This window comes from Syngnathus leptorhynchus, chromosome 7 (genome assembly GCF_054491065.1).
Source record: "Syngnathus leptorhynchus isolate UIUO chromosome 7, UIUO_Slep, whole genome shotgun sequence".
NCBI lineage: Eukaryota > Metazoa > Chordata > Actinopteri > Syngnathiformes > Syngnathidae > Syngnathus > Syngnathus leptorhynchus.
In genome coordinates, this window is record NC_141201.1 from 2190371 (window position 1) to 2207052 (window position 16682).

General features: G+C 47.3%; 9 protein-coding genes across 9 annotated transcripts; 7 read left to right on the plus strand and 2 right to left on the minus strand.

Annotated features, from left to right (window-relative positions):
• Positions 1-855: 855 nt before the first annotated feature.
• Positions 856-1592, minus strand: LOC147054056 (claudin-9-like). Its single transcript, XM_085916965.1, has one exon. It carries the CDS (start codon positions 1575-1577, stop codon positions 939-941), a length of 639 nt encoding a protein of 212 aa, XP_085773091.1. The 5' UTR covers positions 1578-1592; the 3' UTR covers positions 856-938.
• Positions 1593-4282: 2690 nt separating this feature from the next.
• LOC147054057 (claudin-4-like) lies at positions 4283-5148 on the plus strand. Its single transcript, XM_085916244.1, has one exon. The coding sequence runs from the start codon at positions 4372-4374 to the stop codon at positions 4996-4998; it is 627 nt and encodes a 208-aa protein (XP_085772370.1). The 5' UTR covers positions 4283-4371; the 3' UTR covers positions 4999-5148.
• Positions 5149-5667: 519 nt separating this feature from the next.
• LOC147054058 (claudin-4-like) lies at positions 5668-7104 on the plus strand. Its single transcript, XM_085916322.1, has 2 exons — positions 5668-5876; positions 6090-7104. The coding sequence occupies exons 1-2, from the start codon at positions 5682-5684 to the stop codon at positions 6531-6533; spliced, it is 639 nt and encodes a 212-aa protein (XP_085772448.1). The 5' UTR covers positions 5668-5681; the 3' UTR covers positions 6534-7104.
• A 30-nt stretch (positions 7105-7134) lies between these two features.
• Positions 7135-8415, plus strand: cldnf (claudin f). Its single transcript, XM_085916320.1, has one exon. The coding sequence runs from the start codon at positions 7279-7281 to the stop codon at positions 8023-8025; it is 747 nt and encodes a 248-aa protein (XP_085772446.1). The 5' UTR covers positions 7135-7278; the 3' UTR covers positions 8026-8415.
• A 603-nt stretch (positions 8416-9018) lies between these two features.
• LOC147054060 (claudin-4-like) lies at positions 9019-10152 on the plus strand. Its single transcript, XM_085916323.1, has one exon. The coding sequence runs from the start codon at positions 9100-9102 to the stop codon at positions 9730-9732; it is 633 nt and encodes a 210-aa protein (XP_085772449.1). The 5' UTR covers positions 9019-9099; the 3' UTR covers positions 9733-10152.
• An 882-nt stretch (positions 10153-11034) lies between these two features.
• On the plus strand, positions 11035-12488 carry LOC147054061 (claudin-4-like). Its single transcript, XM_085916321.1, has one exon. It carries the CDS (start codon positions 11423-11425, stop codon positions 12089-12091), a length of 669 nt encoding a protein of 222 aa, XP_085772447.1. The 5' UTR covers positions 11035-11422; the 3' UTR covers positions 12092-12488.
• A 235-nt stretch (positions 12489-12723) lies between these two features.
• On the plus strand, positions 12724-13531 carry LOC147054062 (claudin-4-like). The gene has a single exon (XM_085917302.1). The coding sequence runs from the start codon at positions 12793-12795 to the stop codon at positions 13426-13428; it is 636 nt and encodes a 211-aa protein (XP_085773428.1). The 5' UTR covers positions 12724-12792; the 3' UTR covers positions 13429-13531.
• Positions 13532-13713: 182 nt separating this feature from the next.
• Positions 13714-16645, plus strand: LOC147054063 (claudin-4-like). The gene has a single exon (XM_085917301.1). It carries the CDS (start codon positions 13864-13866, stop codon positions 14536-14538), a length of 675 nt encoding a protein of 224 aa, XP_085773427.1. The 5' UTR covers positions 13714-13863; the 3' UTR covers positions 14539-16645.
• sbds (SBDS ribosome maturation factor) lies at positions 14753-16586 on the minus strand. The gene is made up of 5 exons (XM_085917300.1): positions 16165-16586; positions 15862-15991; positions 15578-15778; positions 15334-15498; positions 14753-15260 (listed from the first exon to the last, which is right to left on the minus strand). The coding sequence occupies exons 1-5, from the start codon at positions 16290-16292 to the stop codon at positions 15135-15137; spliced, it is 750 nt and encodes a 249-aa protein (XP_085773426.1). The 5' UTR covers positions 16293-16586; the 3' UTR covers positions 14753-15134.
• Positions 16646-16682: the final 37 nt, after the last annotated feature.

Below are 16682 nucleotides of genomic sequence, written 5' to 3' on the forward strand. Positions count from 1 at the left end.
AGATATATTTTTCATTCTTCCTGGTAAGACTGATAAACTATTCTCGATTTGATAACTCATAGTGGAAGAAAAAAAACATGTTTAGCTTGCAAAACAACGACTCCAAAAAAACAGTCAGTAGGGCACTTTTGTTTGTTTAGAGTGCATTAAATAGGTCACTCAATAGTGTGTTGAATTCAAAAATTTTCAAAAGATTCATTCATGCATGAGCCTAAAAGTATCATTCATCTGATATTTCTTATTGATATACAGAATAATAGTTTGCTTCTGTTTCTTAAAAAAAATACATGGAGAAAAAATAAAGAATTAAATATCAAATGGTGATTGCATTATTTAGAGATTATTAGATTCGATTTAGTAGATTATTTAGTTTTAAATTGTTATGGACGAAATGAGTTTTATTTTACCCATTTTTGTCATTGGAGATTAGCAGGGGCCAGGTGATCAATGAAGTCTTTGTGAGGGTATCTGTTGCACGTTTGGCTGATTATCCTAGACCGAGTTAGGAAGACAACAAGACCCCCATTGTCTCCTCGCTACGTTTCCCCCGAAACTAAATATCTCATGTCGGGGGGGGCTGCAGCAGGTGTGTGCGTTCTTTCTGCATAGCAACTGACACAGGTGAGACACTTATTATAGTGGAAGTGACTTTAATGGAGAAAAAAAAAATCATCAACATCAAAAGTTGAGAGCTAAATAATGACATGATTTCATAACTTTGCTACCATGGTCAGCTGTTTTACTTTTCTGTCTACTGTCGTCAAAAATGTTTGTCTAAAAAAATCTATGACGAGCAACCTTTCTAACCTTGCGTGCCAAAGAATATAAAAGCCAATCATGACGCCCACCACCAAAGAAACATGGCTTAGAAAAGACAAAAACAGGTCCAGGGTCCTTCAAACAACTGCTCGTTGGCGCCTCCTGCCGGTCACATTTCATCACACGTAGTCTCGCCTGTTGTACCCACGGCGAGAAACAGACGAGTAGTCCACCTGAGCGGGTCTCCAGTCCCTCCGGGGACTACAGGTGCACCAGAGCAGCGCCCCCCCTAGGATGAGCAGGCACGAAGCGGCCCAGCCGAAGTAGAGCGCGTTCCCGAAGTCCCGCTTGCCCGTCTCCTCCAGAAGCGGGTCGTAGAAGCCCAATACGATGACGTGGGCCGTCCAGGACACGGCCGCCAGCGTTAGCACCCCAGCCAGGGTCAAGACGAGCCCCCCGGCCGCCGCCAGACGCCGTTTCCCCCCGGCGTCCCGGCTGCAGTCGGTGCACTGAGCCCCGGCCGTCGCCAGGGCCACGCCGACCACGCCCAGCGCCACCGAGACCACCACCAGGGCTCGGGCCGCTTGGAGATCCCGGGGGAGCCCCAGCATGGAGTCGTGGACTTTGCAGTGCATCTGGCCCGTGCTCTGCACCGAGCAGTTCATCCATAGGCCCTCCCAGATCACCTGGGACAGCACCACGTTCTGGCCCACGTAGGCGGCCACCCGCCACATGGGAAGGCCGCACGCCACCATCGCGCCCAGCCAGCCCGCCACGGCTAACGTCAGGCCCAGGATCTCCACGCCGGAAGAGGCCATCGTTGGGGGAAGAGTACGTGAGCCGCCGTCTCGCAGGTGATATGAGATCCCCCCCTCGGCTGCAGGTCCCGGAGTCCTTCTTGAGGGAGAAACTGATTGGACCTCCTTTATACAGCTCGAAGGTGGAGTCAGCGCCAGGTGCTGTCAAGCTGGCATTGAAGAATGATGAGAAATACTTCCAGATAGACAGACAGAGGAAATCCATAAATGAAATTGTGACTAAAAAAAAAAATAGTAGTCAAGACACATCAAAAATAAAAAGCTGTTGGAAGAAAATGACAATTTAATGTGAGTCGATGATTCTGATCGGGTCGATTTGGGTGGACTTCCCTCAAAAAGCATATGAATCGCTCTTGGAATGAGATCTGAGTGCTTTGAAGAAAAAAAAAAAAGAACAATACATGTTCTTGTGTGTTTTTCCCAACTTTCATGCAAACCTTCAATCTCGACCGCTCCCACCAGCCACTGGACTTATTTGTACGTCAATACTCGCCCGAGGCCTTCTTCCAATGACTCGTTCTTTGTGAAACGTGAACCAGCTGTTATCAAGATGGTTCTTCTCATTTACTAAGGTCACCGTGGTTCACCGATCAGAGTGATCATTTCCTTCTACGTCTGCAGCTGTTTCTTCACATGTCAATAGAAATGAATTGTCACAAGGCAGAATTGGAAGTACTCGGGAGTAAGTAGACCTCCAAATATATCGCGCAAAACCTTTTGATGTCGAGCGGTCATGACAGGATTATTGACTTGGACTTTTTACGCCATCAAAATGTCGAGCGGCAACGATGAACAGACCCAGCACCGCCGTCTCGCAAACCACTTAGTCAAAGCTCGTAGATTTAAAGTTGCAAAAGCGGCGCACCCCTCTGGGAACTGGTCATGACTAAAAATATTAATAAACATATTAATAAATACTTTTCTGGACATTGATGGTGATTTCGTAATAGCGTGCGTCAAACTTTTAAATTCCCCCTCCCTTTTCGACGCTGTCAATCAAAACGTCATTTTCACCTTTTTGGCTGCCAATGGTTGCCATGCAGCATTTTGAAAAGATGCACAAAATATTTATGGCACAACTGGATCTTTGGTTATCAGACAAGTAAGAGTCTGCAGATCATCCAAATCTAAATACGAGGTGAATCATAACATCCATTGCTGTAATCTGCTGGCATTGAATGGAAGGCTGACAACAATTTTGTGCAAAGTGAGATTTCCCGACATGAACCAGTAGCGGCCTGCAGAGCCGCTGTTTGTAAACATTAAGCTAGCGTGAGAGCCGGAGCCAGTCGGACCGCTTCCCAAACTTGTTTCTAACGGACAACCCAACTTTAATCAAACATTTAATCACAGTTCCATGTTTTTTTTAATGAAATCAAATTATAATGAAGTTTTAATAAAATGCATTATTAGAGAATTCACCATATGGAAAGGCCTTTCCTCAACTTTTTCTTTTTTATCCAATCCTTATTGAATTATTGAGTAAAACCACGACTATGCTAACCGTTAGCATGTCAGTAGTTGTTTGTTAGCATCAAGCTAAGCGGATAGCAGGCAAAGCTTTGTGCTTGTTTTAAATACACAAGGTCTAATCTCCTTTTTTATATTTAGTGTGACAATAAAGTGACTCAGAGAGGCAGAAAAAAAATGTTTTTTTTTACTTGACTTGATAAATTGTTTACGATTAGCTGAATAAACAAAATGGCCGAATTCCTGTGTCTTTCCGCAACTTTTATATTCCAACAGAGCCGGATAAATCCACAAAAGGCTTTCTCCGGTGGTCTGAAAGCTTCTTTCCTCAGAGTATTAATTGTGGACATTCCTCCTGGAATTCAATATGTCCAACGATTCTAGCGTGGATCAAACGGAGGGATTGTAGTCCACGTTTTTGGCTCTGGGACACTGCCTCCATTCATTTGTGGGACAATCTGATTCCCCGGACGGCACTCTTGGACGCACACTCGTTGTCGGGCGGACTTGGGAACGCTTACATCGTCTTCATCGACAAAACCGTAGACCGGACTGGACTTGAAGTTTCAGCCACAGGTCAGATTGAACTTTATGACTTTATAGGTGTGTGGACATTATTGGGTCATGTGATGTGAATAGCTGAAAAATAAAATTGGTGGATTTGTTCAGTACAGAAATCACGTTTAAATCAACAATATGCTACATGATGTTGAATTTCAGCAATATTTGTTTTCAAGTTTAGGCATGAAAAAATTTGCCTGAGCTATTTTTTCCATTCCCGCCCAAAAAAAACTGCTATTTGTCATTCGGGGAGTTATGTTGTGAGTCGTTTGTTGATGCTTGTGAAATATAAATAGCAACACCAGAGCAACTGATCATTTTGCAGCAGTCTTTTTTTAATTTTCATATTTATTCCGTTTTGAAAAGTTTGGGCGGCTCACTTTTGCTGTCACAGAACTGTTTGCAATTGCGATTCAGTTTCTTCCTTCTTGTATGGAATTTGCATGTCGTCAAGTTTGTTTAGTTCCTGTTGAAGATCCAGGAAACCTACTAGATCAAATCCTGAGTGTGAACCCAAATGTGAACTTCAAACAAATTCTTGGATTGTGTTTTCACCCCTCCCAATTTGACTTTTTGAACTCCATGATGGTCTCACACCCCTGTCCTAGAAGGAGGGGCTGAATTTTGTTTTGTTTTCTTTCAACATGACATGATGCCACATGCCCGGGGGTGGGGGGAATGCAGCCAGGTGTGTTGAGTGCTTAAAAGTGGCGCTCCAGCCTCATCTGAGCACTTGGTTTCGAACTTCCGTGGGATTTTGGATATGGTTTTGCCGTGCTTTCAGATGCTGGGCGCCGTCCTGTGCGTCCTGGGCTGGATAGGGACCATCATGGTGTGCGCCCTGCCCCAGTGGAAGGTGACGGTTTTAGCCGACCCCTTCATCGTAACGAGGGAGGCCATTTGGGAGGGTATCTGGAAGGTCTGCGCGATCCTGAGCACGGGACAGGTCTTCAACTCCACTTTGGTTCCGAGCTCGGATCTCCTGAGCGCCCGGGCCCCGATCATCGCCTCCATCTTGCTGGGCGCGCTGGCGTCGCTACTGTGCCTGGCGGGCGGCAAGTTCACCAACTGTGTGCGAGACCAGGGCACCAAGATCAAAATCTCCGTAGCTTCAGGCGTGTTCTTCATCCTGGCGGGGGTGCTGTGCCTCATCCCCGTGTGTCGGACGGCCAACAGCGTCGTCAGGGACCTTTCCCACATGGTGATCATTTCCGGGCGCGAGCATGAGACCAAGCTAGGGGCCGCCCTGTTCATCGGCTGGGGGTCTTCGGCCCTGCTCATAATAGGCGGCGCCCTCCTCGGCGGCGCCTCCCTGTGCGCCACCTGCCTGCCCAAGGACGACTACCCCACCAAGTCCCCGCTCTCGTCTGCTCCCAACAACTTCACTTAAAGCCGGTCCAGTGTTTCATCGGCGCCCAAGTAACCTGCCGACCAGATCTTGCTTGTCGACTGGAAAACGGGCAAAACATTTCTCTTGAGTTGATCATTTCCATGTTCTTATACACTCTGTTGTCAATAAATTGTCATGAAGATCATCTGTTCTTTACTGTTGGTGTTAGTTTCAATTTATTAAAAGAGTTGGATGAAAACAATTGACCTCGAAACCAGTAAATTTACAAGATACACTCTAATGGTCCTAATACTGCATAAAAGTTGTGTAAATAAGTAATTTTGCTAAACGTTAGGTAACCATTTCTGGGACAGTGGTCGCCACAGTGACCAATAAAAAATGTACCAGTTTTAATAGTCTTTGGAAAAATATCTACATTCCCAACCACATATTTTTAATTTCAAATTTCATTTCATTTTTGATGCATATTTAACCTGAAGTTGGACAACAAGAATGGCAACCTTCTGACCTTGGAATGTTTGTGGGGGTCAGCAGACTCAGCACCACTGAAGGTGACTAGGCCCGTATTTTCATGTAAACTCACCACAGCCAATAGGAGGCCGGGATTGGCCGTTCACACGCTTCTCCGCCGTCGGTTCTGCTCCCCCCCTCCAACAAACTATAAAAACAAAAGCCCCCGTCGTCCCGCTCGTCTCTCGAACCGGACGTAAGCCGTAAGCACGATGGTGTCTCAGGGCGTTCAGATGATTGGTGTCTCCATGGCGGCGGTGGGCTGGTTGATGGTCATCGTGGTGTGCGCGTTGCCCATGTGGAAGGTGACGGCTTTCGTGGGAGCCAATATCATCACGGCGCAGACCATCTGGCAGGGCCTGTGGATGGACTGCGTGGTGCAGAGCACGGGACAGATGCAGTGCAAGGTTGATGGAACATTTTTGCTCTTATCTTATTAGCGCATTTGCATCATCTTTGTCTTTGTTTATTTTAAGACAATGATGTCAAAATGCTTCATGTTTTGTGGAGAGAATGGGGCGTGACTAGCTAAAAGTTAGCTTAATGGCTAATTAGACTAAATCGTATGTTTCTGGTCCGACTCCACTGGATCTTATTAGTCATTTGAACTCTGACAAAAGGTCTACGACTCCATGCTGGCGCTGGCGCAGGACCTGCAGGCCGCCCGGGCTATGATCATCGTCTCCATCATCACCGGGATTTTCGGGGTCGTGCTGGCCATCGCGGGCGGGAAGTGCACCAATTGCATGGAGGAGGAGGCCTCTAAAGCCAGGGCGGCCATCTTGGCCGGGGTTCTGTTCCTCGTCTCCGGGCTCCTGTGCATCATTCCCGTGTCGTGGTCGGCCCACCTCATCGTCAGCAATTTCTACAACCCTCAGGTCTTCGCGTCCCAGCGTTACGAGTTGGGGGCGGCCTTATACGTGGGATGGGCGGCCGCTGTGCTCCTCCTGATCGGCGGGGGACTCCTTTGCTGGAACTGTCCCCCCAAACGCTATCAGAATCCCGGCTACGTCACCAAATTCACGGCCGTGAACTCGGCGCCCACTTCGAGAGATTACGTGTGAAACGTGGTTGACGGGACTTGGAAGTTCGAAACGAAATCAAATTGTTTTGAAGTTCATTTTAATTTGCTGTTTGCATGTCTGAAATACCCCAGGATGCCACAAGATGACGTAAAAGCACTGTGTAGGAGAAAATGATCCCCTGCATAAGTGCAGTTGTGCACTTTTATTTTCCTCATGATTCTTAATTCGTTCGTTGAGTTTATTTTTACAATGAATTGCTTGCTAAATTATTTTTGAGGCAGCTGAACGATTTAGAAAATAAGTTTAATCAATGAATTGTCACCGCTGATTTGGAGTTTTGGGCTGACGTGTAAAGCGAAAGCGAATGAAGTTATTATGTTTGTGTCAAAACTTAACTTGTGTGTCACGTGATGCCTGTCGGCAGTGCGGATTGTTTGATGACAAACTTCTTGCTGAGAATGTCTGCAAGACTTTTATTCTAGGTCATTCTTTTAAAAGGCTGGCTCTCATTTTAAATTCTACTTTGCTGTACACAACCGATTTGGCGTGAAGATTTGACCGACTTCAATAACTATCAAACATAAATATATGACGTCATCAGAGTTCTAAACCCATGGCGCGCATATGAAAGCGTGTTTTTTCTCTCGATGCCACTCCCGTGACTGAACGAGAAGAATCCGGTTAGGCGAGAAGAACTCACCTGATCACCGCGAGCAAGGAACCGCCCCCTCTCCACCCAAACGCTTCCAAGCTTCGATCGTGTCCAGAACGCAGCCTCTTGGCCATGGGGAAGATCGGCAAGGAGACGGCTGGTCAGATCATCAGCTTCATCGGGCTGGTGGGGGTGGCGGTGACCACCGGCATTCCCATGTGGAGGGTGACCTCCTTCATCGGCGCCAACATCGTGACGGGTCAGATCATCTGGGATGGCTTGTGGATGAACTGCGTGATGCAAAGCACGGGCCAGATGCAGTGCAGGCTCAACGAGTCTGTGATGAGGCTGACCCCGGATCTGCAAGCGGCCCGGGCGCTGGTCATCATCTCGCTGGTCTTCGGCTTCATCGGTTTTATGATCACCTTCATTGGCGCAAAATGTACCAGCTGTCTGACGAAGGAGGCCTCCATGTCCAAGGTGGTGATCATCGGTGGCTGTTTGATCATCCTGGCCGCCGTGCTGGTCCTCATCCCGGTCACATGGTCGGCCACCATCACCATCACCGACTTCCAGAACCCCCTGACCATCAATACCCAACGGAGGGAGATCGGAGCGGCCATCTACATTGGCTGGGGGTCCACGGCTATTCTCCTGGTGGGCGGGATCATCCTCACCACTTCGTGCCCGCCGCAGAGGCCCACGTACGGATACCCGGGATATCAAGCCCCGTACGGGTCCGCCGCGTACGCCAATGGGTCGACGTACGCGCCGGTTTACGCGCCGACCTCCAGTCAGCCCTACACGCCAAGCGGCTCGTATTATCCCAGTAAGCCGTACGTGGCGCCGTCCGGATACGAGCCGCGGCAGTACATTTAAATAGGGCGACCCAAAATCTGACTGGATCAAAACTCTACCAAGAAACGAAGGAAAGACTGGAATGTGACATTATTATATAATAAGTGTCAATTATTTGCAGATTTGAGCTATTTGCAAGATTCTACTGTTTGTTTTGTCATTTCTATGGAAAACTTTCAATTTTCATCAATTTTAGTGGGGTTTTTTTCCCCCGACCCAAATTGAGTCCATTCACAATTATGAAAAATTGAATTTAGCCTTTTTTTTTTTTTTTGTGGCATCATCAACATGCTCATTTGCACTGGACGTTACAATTGTGAAATGATCTTTTTTTTTTTTTTTACTTATGTTCTGTTGATTTTGTGTAAATATCTTTGAATGTGAAATAAAATGTCTGAGTGAACACCAGAACTCTTTTGTGGCATCAGTTATTCAGTTCTTAGGAGCACTGCTCCCCTATAAAACAAAAAAAAAAGAAAACATTGCTTGTGTAACAGTTTCAAAAGTGTAAACAAAGAAAGTTGATTCATTCCAATTTCATATAGCAGTATTTTTTAATCTGTTATTTTTTGAAGTATAATGTAATATTGATCAACTTTATCATTTAAAGGGATACTATTGGCCCACAGCTACATTTAATATATATAGATCAAATAACAAAGAAGGAAATTTGGTGCATGATTGCTGACGTCATTTTGATTTTCCAAAACAAAGCCATCTCCCCCCCCCCCGTGATACTACCGCACCTCCGAGGTTTGTCACTTAGGAAACCGGAAGTGGGTGACGAGCCACCAATCGGGCGTCAGTGCGTCGTTTGAATCAAGAATGCAACCTCATTGACATCCAGTCATAGAGGAAACGATGATGTTAATCTCGTCGAAACTCTCCTTGGCCCTCCGTGAAGAATCTGGCCAGGCAGGTTCATGGCACGGGCTACCGGTTTCAGTAAAACTCGGTTCCTGGACTCCGCCCCCGGTAGGGTTGGCCGTCCTTAAAACCGAGCGGAAGACTCCGGGCTGCTTATTCTTTCCGCTCAACTGACTCGTTCAGCTCTTCCTCTTAGTTCTCGAAAAAACAAACGCAAAGACCGTCAAGATGGTGTCGCTGGGCCGTCAAATGCTGGGCTTCATCCTGGCCGTCATCGGCTTCTTAGGAACCATCATCGTGTGCGCCCTCCCCATGTGGAAGGTGACGGCTTTCATCGGCGCCAACATCGTGACGGCGCAAGTCATCTGGGAGGGTTTATGGATGAACTGCGTCACGCAGAGCACGGGCCAGATGCAGTGCAAGATCTACGACTCCCTGCTGGCGCTTCCTCAAGACCTCCAGGCCGCCCGAGCCCTGGTGGTCGTCGCCATCATCGTGGCGGCCTTCGGGGTCATCCTGGGCATCGCCGGAGGGAAATGCACCAACTTTGTGGATAACAAGGCGGCCAAAGCTAAAGTGGCGGTGGCGGCGGGCGTGGTCTTCATCTGCGCAGGGGTCCTGGTCCTCATCCCAGTCTGCTGGTCGGCCAACACCATCATCCGGGATTTCTACAACCCCATCCTGACCAACCCGCAGAGGAGGGAGCTGGGCGCCGCGCTTTACATCGGCTGGGGCACGGCGGCTCTGCTCCTCTTGGGCGGTGCTCTCCTGTGTAGCTCCTGCCCACCCAAGGACGGACCCGAGTACCCCGTCAAGTACTCGGGCGCCAGATCCACAACCACCAGCCGGGCTTACGTCTGAGGATTGGCCAGGAAAAGACTTTGAAGTACAAGCCAAGACCGTTTCGCAGACAAGATTCTGCTCCAGTTCACAAATTGGTTTCTGTCAGAACATCTGCACGGAACAATGAGATGTGAATTCTTTGTTTTCTGTAAATAAGCCTCTCGGTCGGACTCCGACAACGAAATAGCTGCCAAGTTTGTGTTTTGGCAAAATATTTGATGTGGGAAAGCAACCGTTGAGGGAAAGCGCCTGAATACCGAGCTCAAATGTTGATCTATTTTGTGCCAAAAGAAACTAACAATTATTATCCGAAGCTATTTGTACAGCCAGATATTATTTTATGAATGTTTTGTGTGGACAATGTTATTCCATAATCCTGTTTTTTTTTTTTTTTTTACCAATGTCACTGATATTTAATAAAGCATATACTGATCCTGATGCCGTTTTGTTAGTGTTTTTTTTTTTCAATTAGATCAGAATTAGAACGAAACACATTTTGGAGTCACTCATAGCAAAAAAACCCAACTACCAAATATATTTTTATAAACTAGCAATGTGATTCCTAGGTTTTGTCGGTTACTATTGAAGTGGGTCATCAAGAAGAGCCGGAATGCGGTTTGTTCAACCAGTTCAGCCAGTTGCACCACACTGACATCTTTGTGAAACTTTTGTGTCAAACACACAAGAACTCAACAAACTTTTTTTATGCTGAGAGCTACGTTTTGGTTCCCCCCACACACACACACACTTTTTGGTGTGCTTCTACTTATTGTTTCATTACCTGTCTACGTGTGTTGCTACACCGTTTGTGTTCAAATATCCACAAGCCAATCTTTTTTTTTTATTTCATAGGAGGTGATTATTTATTTAGTACTTTTGTGACTTGGTTATTGTTCCACTAACCCAGATTTCTTTTAAAATCATTTATAAATATATAAACAAATAAGTATAAAATGAAATTTAGATGACGTTTTGTAAACCAGGAAGTGTTCTGCTCCCACACAAACACAAACAAATTGCTCAATTCAATCTTGGAGGTTAGTTTCTGTATGAATCAGACTTTCATCAGATTTTTCTTACCCCTTACAGCATGACTTGCAATTTTATAATGTGACCGACCACACCCCGGACTCATCGTGGCATTCTTCTCATGTTAATGCGCAAGTTATGCAATTACGTTTCCAGTCAGCTGATTGCACTTTTCGGCTTTGTTCATCAAATTAGACTTCATCAGATATGTTGGCTTCATCAAAGATCAATCCAATCACTGCCAACTAAAGTGTGAAATTGTGTCAGGTGACTTTTATGGTGTTGAAAAGTTTCAGCTTTGTCCAATTTTGTGTTCTCGATCTCTCAAAGCGGCGACTGAAAGCTTAACATGGCTCCTCGTGGCAAGGAGGAGTTGGAAATCAAAAAATGTTTCATCAGAATTGCTGCTTTCCAGTTACGATGCTCTCAAATGTTGACTTTGTATCTTTTTGTCGTGAGTATCGAGCGGACCGAGTAACCCGATCCTCCGTGCGGAAGAAGAAGAATAACACCCTTGATAATCAACAAAGAATCTTGAACGGCAGGTCTTCTTTTGTTCGGGCCTTCACTTTCACGCCTCCCATTCTCCGTCTGCAACGCATTGGTGCAGCCGATCGCTTCCCGGTATCATCTCGGCGAGCTCTCCGAGGCGCCGCATCACCGCCGCATCACCGCCGCCATGCCTTCCATGGGCATGCAGATGGCCGGCTGCGTTTTGGCCCTCCTGGGCTGGATCGGGGTTCTGATCGCCTGCGGCTCGCCCATGTGGCGCGTCACCGCCTTCATCGGCAGCAGCATCGTCACCTCGCAGACCATGTGGGAGGGTCTGTGGATGAGCTGCGTGGTTCAGAGCACGGGCCAGATGCAGTGCAAGGTCTACGATTCCATGCTGGCCCTGAGCCAGGACCTCCAAGCCGCCCGGGCCCTGGTGGTGGTCTCCATCATCGTGGGGCTCGCCGGTCTTCTGGTGGCCTTCGCTAGCGGCAAGTGTACCAGCTTCATCCCGGATAAAAGGGCCAAAGCCAGGGCGTCGGTGGCCGGCGGGGTTCTCCTGATCATCTCCGGGTTCCTCTGCATCATCCCCGTGTCTTGGACAGCCAGCATCATCATCGGGAACTTCTACAACCCCACGGTGGTGGACGCCCAGAAGAGGGAGCTGGGGTCTTCTCTCTACATCGGCTGGGGGGCCGGGGGGCTTTTGCTGCTGGGAGGGGCGCTCCTCTGCGCCAGCTGCCCCCCCAAGAGGGACGAGGCGCCATCCGTGCACTATTTGATGGACAGGTCCATGGGAGCGTATAGCAAGGCCGACTCCATGGGCTCGTACACGCCCACAAAAACCTACATTTGAGATGAGTCAAGTCAAAAGCTTCAAAAGTCAACAGTGGGTGATTTTACCCCAAAAATGAATCCATTGGGGTGAGGTCAACAAAAAAACCTACTTTGGCTCGCCCCGTATTTATTTTGACACGGAAAGGACAGTTAATTCAGTGTTTTAAGAACTTGCCCATGTTTTTTTAGTGTTTGTCATCACAGTAAATGTGCTTCTTTTGGTTCTCATGCCTGTTGTTTGTTGACTTCAGTTCCAGAAGAACCAGTTTGTCGGCCTCTTGGATGACACGCTCTGCTTTGGGAACAAATTAAAGCAGTGATTTTTATACTAAGGGCCCTTGCAAGACATCATTTTGGTCCACAAAAGACATAATTCAGTATACAATACAAAATACAATAAAACAAAAATAACCCACCCTCTTCTTTATCCGCTGTGCTTTTATGTGAGTCTGAGGGAGATGGATACTTTTAGTTCACTGATATATTTTGCTTAGAAAATATATTACACCAGAATTCCTTACAGCGTAGTTAGAGAGCGCCCTCTTGTGGTCCGCGACTGTTCATAACGTCCAGAAGTTGAGACATTGTTTTTAATCCAATACAGTACAGTTCAATTTTCTGAATTTTATTTTATTGTCGTCATATATTTAAGTAGGATTTTCTTGAAATTTAAAGACACTTGACAGTTGACTTCGTCCCACCTCTGGTTTTAGGTGCGACATGGCCCTGCAAGAGCTCGGCATCGTCCTGGCCACGCTGGGCTTGGCTGGCGCCGTGCTGATCTGCGGCCTTCCCATGTGGAAGGTGACGGCCTTCATCGGGACCCGCCTGGTAGTCATGCAGGTGTTCTGGGAGGGTCTTTGGATGACGTGCGTCAGCGAGTACACGGGTCAGATGCAGTGCAAGCTCTACGATGCCCTTTTGGATTTATCTCCGGAGCTCCAGGCGGCTCGCGGCCTGGTCTGCATCAGCCTGGTCCTGGGGTGCCTGGGTTTCCTGGTCTTCCTCCTGGGCGCCCGTTGCACCAAGTGCCTGAGCCACCCGCGCATCAAGACCCGGGTGGTGTTGGGTTCGGGCCTCGTCTTCGGCCTGGCGGGCTCGGCCAGCGCCGTGGCCGTGATTTGGACGGCTAACAATGTGATCAGAGACTTCTATAACCCGCGCGTCCCCGAAGTACTCAAACGGGAACTCGGGGCGGCCATTTATATCGGCTTTGTCGCGTCAGGGTTGCTACTCTGCGGCGGGGGCATCTTATGCGCAAGTCGGCCGCCACCGAGGGCCGCGATACGTTCTAACGGCTACACCCCGGCTAGAACGCACACAAACGGCGGCTACGCTATCAAGAACTATGTTTAGGTAAGCAACATTGACATGGCAACACACAAAAGCTGAAATCTGATTGGACCAAAAAAATGAAAATGAACAAATGTTACTAAATGAATACAATTGATTGTCATACTGTGAAATGTTTTTTTTTTTTTTTTGGTCTACATCACAAAAGCCGTTTGTACACAGGTGTGAAGAAGAAAAAAAAACAACAAGACGTTTCCTTTAAATCAGCTTTTTTTGTCCGAGTAGAAAAGCTCACAGAGGCACTTTTGTCCGGCCTGCAGGCGGCTCAGACTGAGAGAGTCGGATTGTTTTGATACGATGTCAGAACAAACAAAAAAATTCCACCCGGGCTACGCCTTCCCCTGCTCTCTAATGCCGTCCAACTGGTTTCCCATAACAAACCCGTCCAGACAGAGGTCGGGACGCCCCACCCCCACGGTTTAGGGTTCCCGAGTCGACATGCGCCGGCGTCTGGAGCTGGCGGGCCTGGGTCTGGCCTTCTCCGGGTGGCTCTGCGCCATCTTGACTCGCTGCGTGGCTTTGTGGACGGTGAGCGGCACTCTGGATAACTCCACGGCTACGCTACCGGCTTACTGGGACGGGGTGTGGCTGGAATGGGACCACTGGGATCTAGCCCACGACGGGGAGCTGCACTGTTCCTTCTACCGGACGCTTATTTCCCTTTCTGGGAGTTTCCGCACGTGGAGGGCCTTCATCATGGCGGCGGTGGGCGCAGGGGCTTTCGCCACCTTGATAGGTGCGGCCGGAGCCGTGTGGTTCCCCAAGAGGGGGCAAGTGAAGGTTTTCTCCGGGGCCGCGTACGTTTTATCCGGGATCCTCATTCTGATTCCCATCGCCTGGACCTGCCAGCACAGCAGCCAGCCGCTGGCGGGCGCCGTGCACCTGAGGAGGGACTGGGGACCAGCACTCTATTTTGGATGGGTGGCCTTTGCGCTGATGATCGCCGGGGGGATCCTTCTCACCACATTGTGTCCCACCGCCTCCGAGGTACCGGATCGGGCCATCGAGGGTCACGGGACGCATCTTCCCGAGGAAACGATGCACCCGCTCAACAGGATCAACAGGAACAACTTCATACACAGCCAGTACCAACATGGGTCCGTGCCTTCTTGATGTGGGCCCAGACCCCCCCCCCCCTCTTTGTGTTTTCAACAAAACTGGACATGATTGGTCAAGGGTGAGCCAATTTTGCAATCCCCCGAGCCAATATTCAAACTCTGAACTGTGAAATTTTCAATTTTGAAAATGTGCATTTGCATTGGAGCAGACTCCTCATGATGACACAATTAGTTTATATCTTCATTACTTTTTTTTTCTTTTTTTAACATTTCAAGTTTTACTCACATATTACAACTTTATTCTTGTAAATTTGACTTTTTATGAAGAATTAAAAATGGGTTCATTTTGTGTATACTACATCCTGAATGTATTAGTTTTTTTTTTCTATGGTACAGAAATTCAGTTTTGACCTACTTGACCAATGAAAAACTTTTTGTTAACCTGTGGACATTGTAACTACTTTTCACTTGCTCTTGATTGAAAAGAATGTGACATTAAATACGCACTTGCATTTAATATTTGTGTGCAAAAAAAAAAAAAAAAGTGCTGCAAAGCAGAGATTCCCAAAGAATGTGCTTTTAACATAGAGGAGCAGATGAATTTTTAATTTTTACTGAATTAGTTCCCAACATCTGTGCTGAAGTGATTCCCTACAGCTTCTCATCACCCTCCTCCACGTCCTTCAGGCTGATCACCTCCACCGAGCCTCTGCCTTTGGTCTCGCAGCGAATCATCTCACCCAGCTCCCTGTAGCAGCCGGGATCCACCAGACACACCTGACAACAAAAAAATGTAAATGTCAAAACTGAATACAAATTGTGGGAGCTGCTGACGGGACATCCGACTCACAATTTCGAGGTTGTCTTCAAAATCTTCGCTTTCCACGACTTGCAGGAGAGGTTTGACTTTCTCCTTGAGCCGCTTGGCCTCTTTGCCTGGCAGCAGAAGCCGCAACCTCATGTGGGCCCGCTGGATCTGCATGGTCTCCTTCAGCTGCCGGATCACATCCAGGGCCTGCATTGGATGCAATCACGTCACCTCGTCATGATCGTTTATTGGCATACTTTTTTTGTTGTGATGTTTGCAGTGTCACCTGCTGCTTGGTGCTCTTGTTGGCTTTGATCGAATAGTGGATGTCCTTCATTCCGCGCTCAATCAGGCTGACCGTGTACGGCCTCTTAGTGTCGGGGTTGACGCACTTGTCGGCTACGATGGTGGCGATGTCTCTGAACATGGTCTCCAGCTGATTCTGCCGCTCCTTGTCGGACACCTGGAGCTCTCCTTTGGCCAGGATCTGTTTGCACGCAACACAGAGGAAAACATTTTTTAAACATCAGTGCTTTATTTATTTACTTAGACGGGAGATTGTTACTGTACCTGTTTACAGATTTCAGTCAGGTCATCTGTGCCAAAAGCTTTACACAAGTCATCCTTTTTGGCCACCTGCCCTTTGGAGACATTGACGAAAACGGAGTTGGTCTGCAAAACCTCATCCAGATCTTTCTCTCTGCAGACAAAAACACAAAAGGAGAAACTTTTGTGTTTGACATGCAGCCCGTTGGATCCATCAAGATTGGGTATAAACAGCAATATTTAGTGTATAGATTGATGTATTAAGAAAATAGGCCTTGACAAAGGTATGTGAGACAATTTAAAACCAATATCTGATGCTTTACTTACGCTCCAGAGCGCCAGCTGACTACTTTATTCTTATAACAGGCGATTTCGAAGCGCTTGCCTCCTTTCTTTATCCGCACCACTGCCACATTTGTCAGTCGGATTTGGTTTGTCGGTGTAAATATGGACATTTTGACGTCTATCTACAAATTTAGTTGAGGATAAAAGTGCGTTGACAAAACGATAGCCTGCGTGACGCACTTGTTATTGTGTTACCACACCTAGAGTTCGTTAAAAACAAGCAATGGCGAACGACAGTTCTGCTTATTTTAACCACGGTAAGTGACCCTAAACATTGAAATGGAAGTTTAAAAAATCGACAAAAAAACAAGATTATAGTTCGTGACAATCCCAAACACCAAAGTATTAGAAAAGTAAATTTGCAGTCACTGTTGACGCAGAAACCCTCGAGAAACAGTAACGGAACTATATTCCGTTTATGATGACGTTATTTTCTTTACACAAACGTTGCAAAGCGTGTATTTCAATTGGCAAACACTATTTTACAATCGTGATATTTT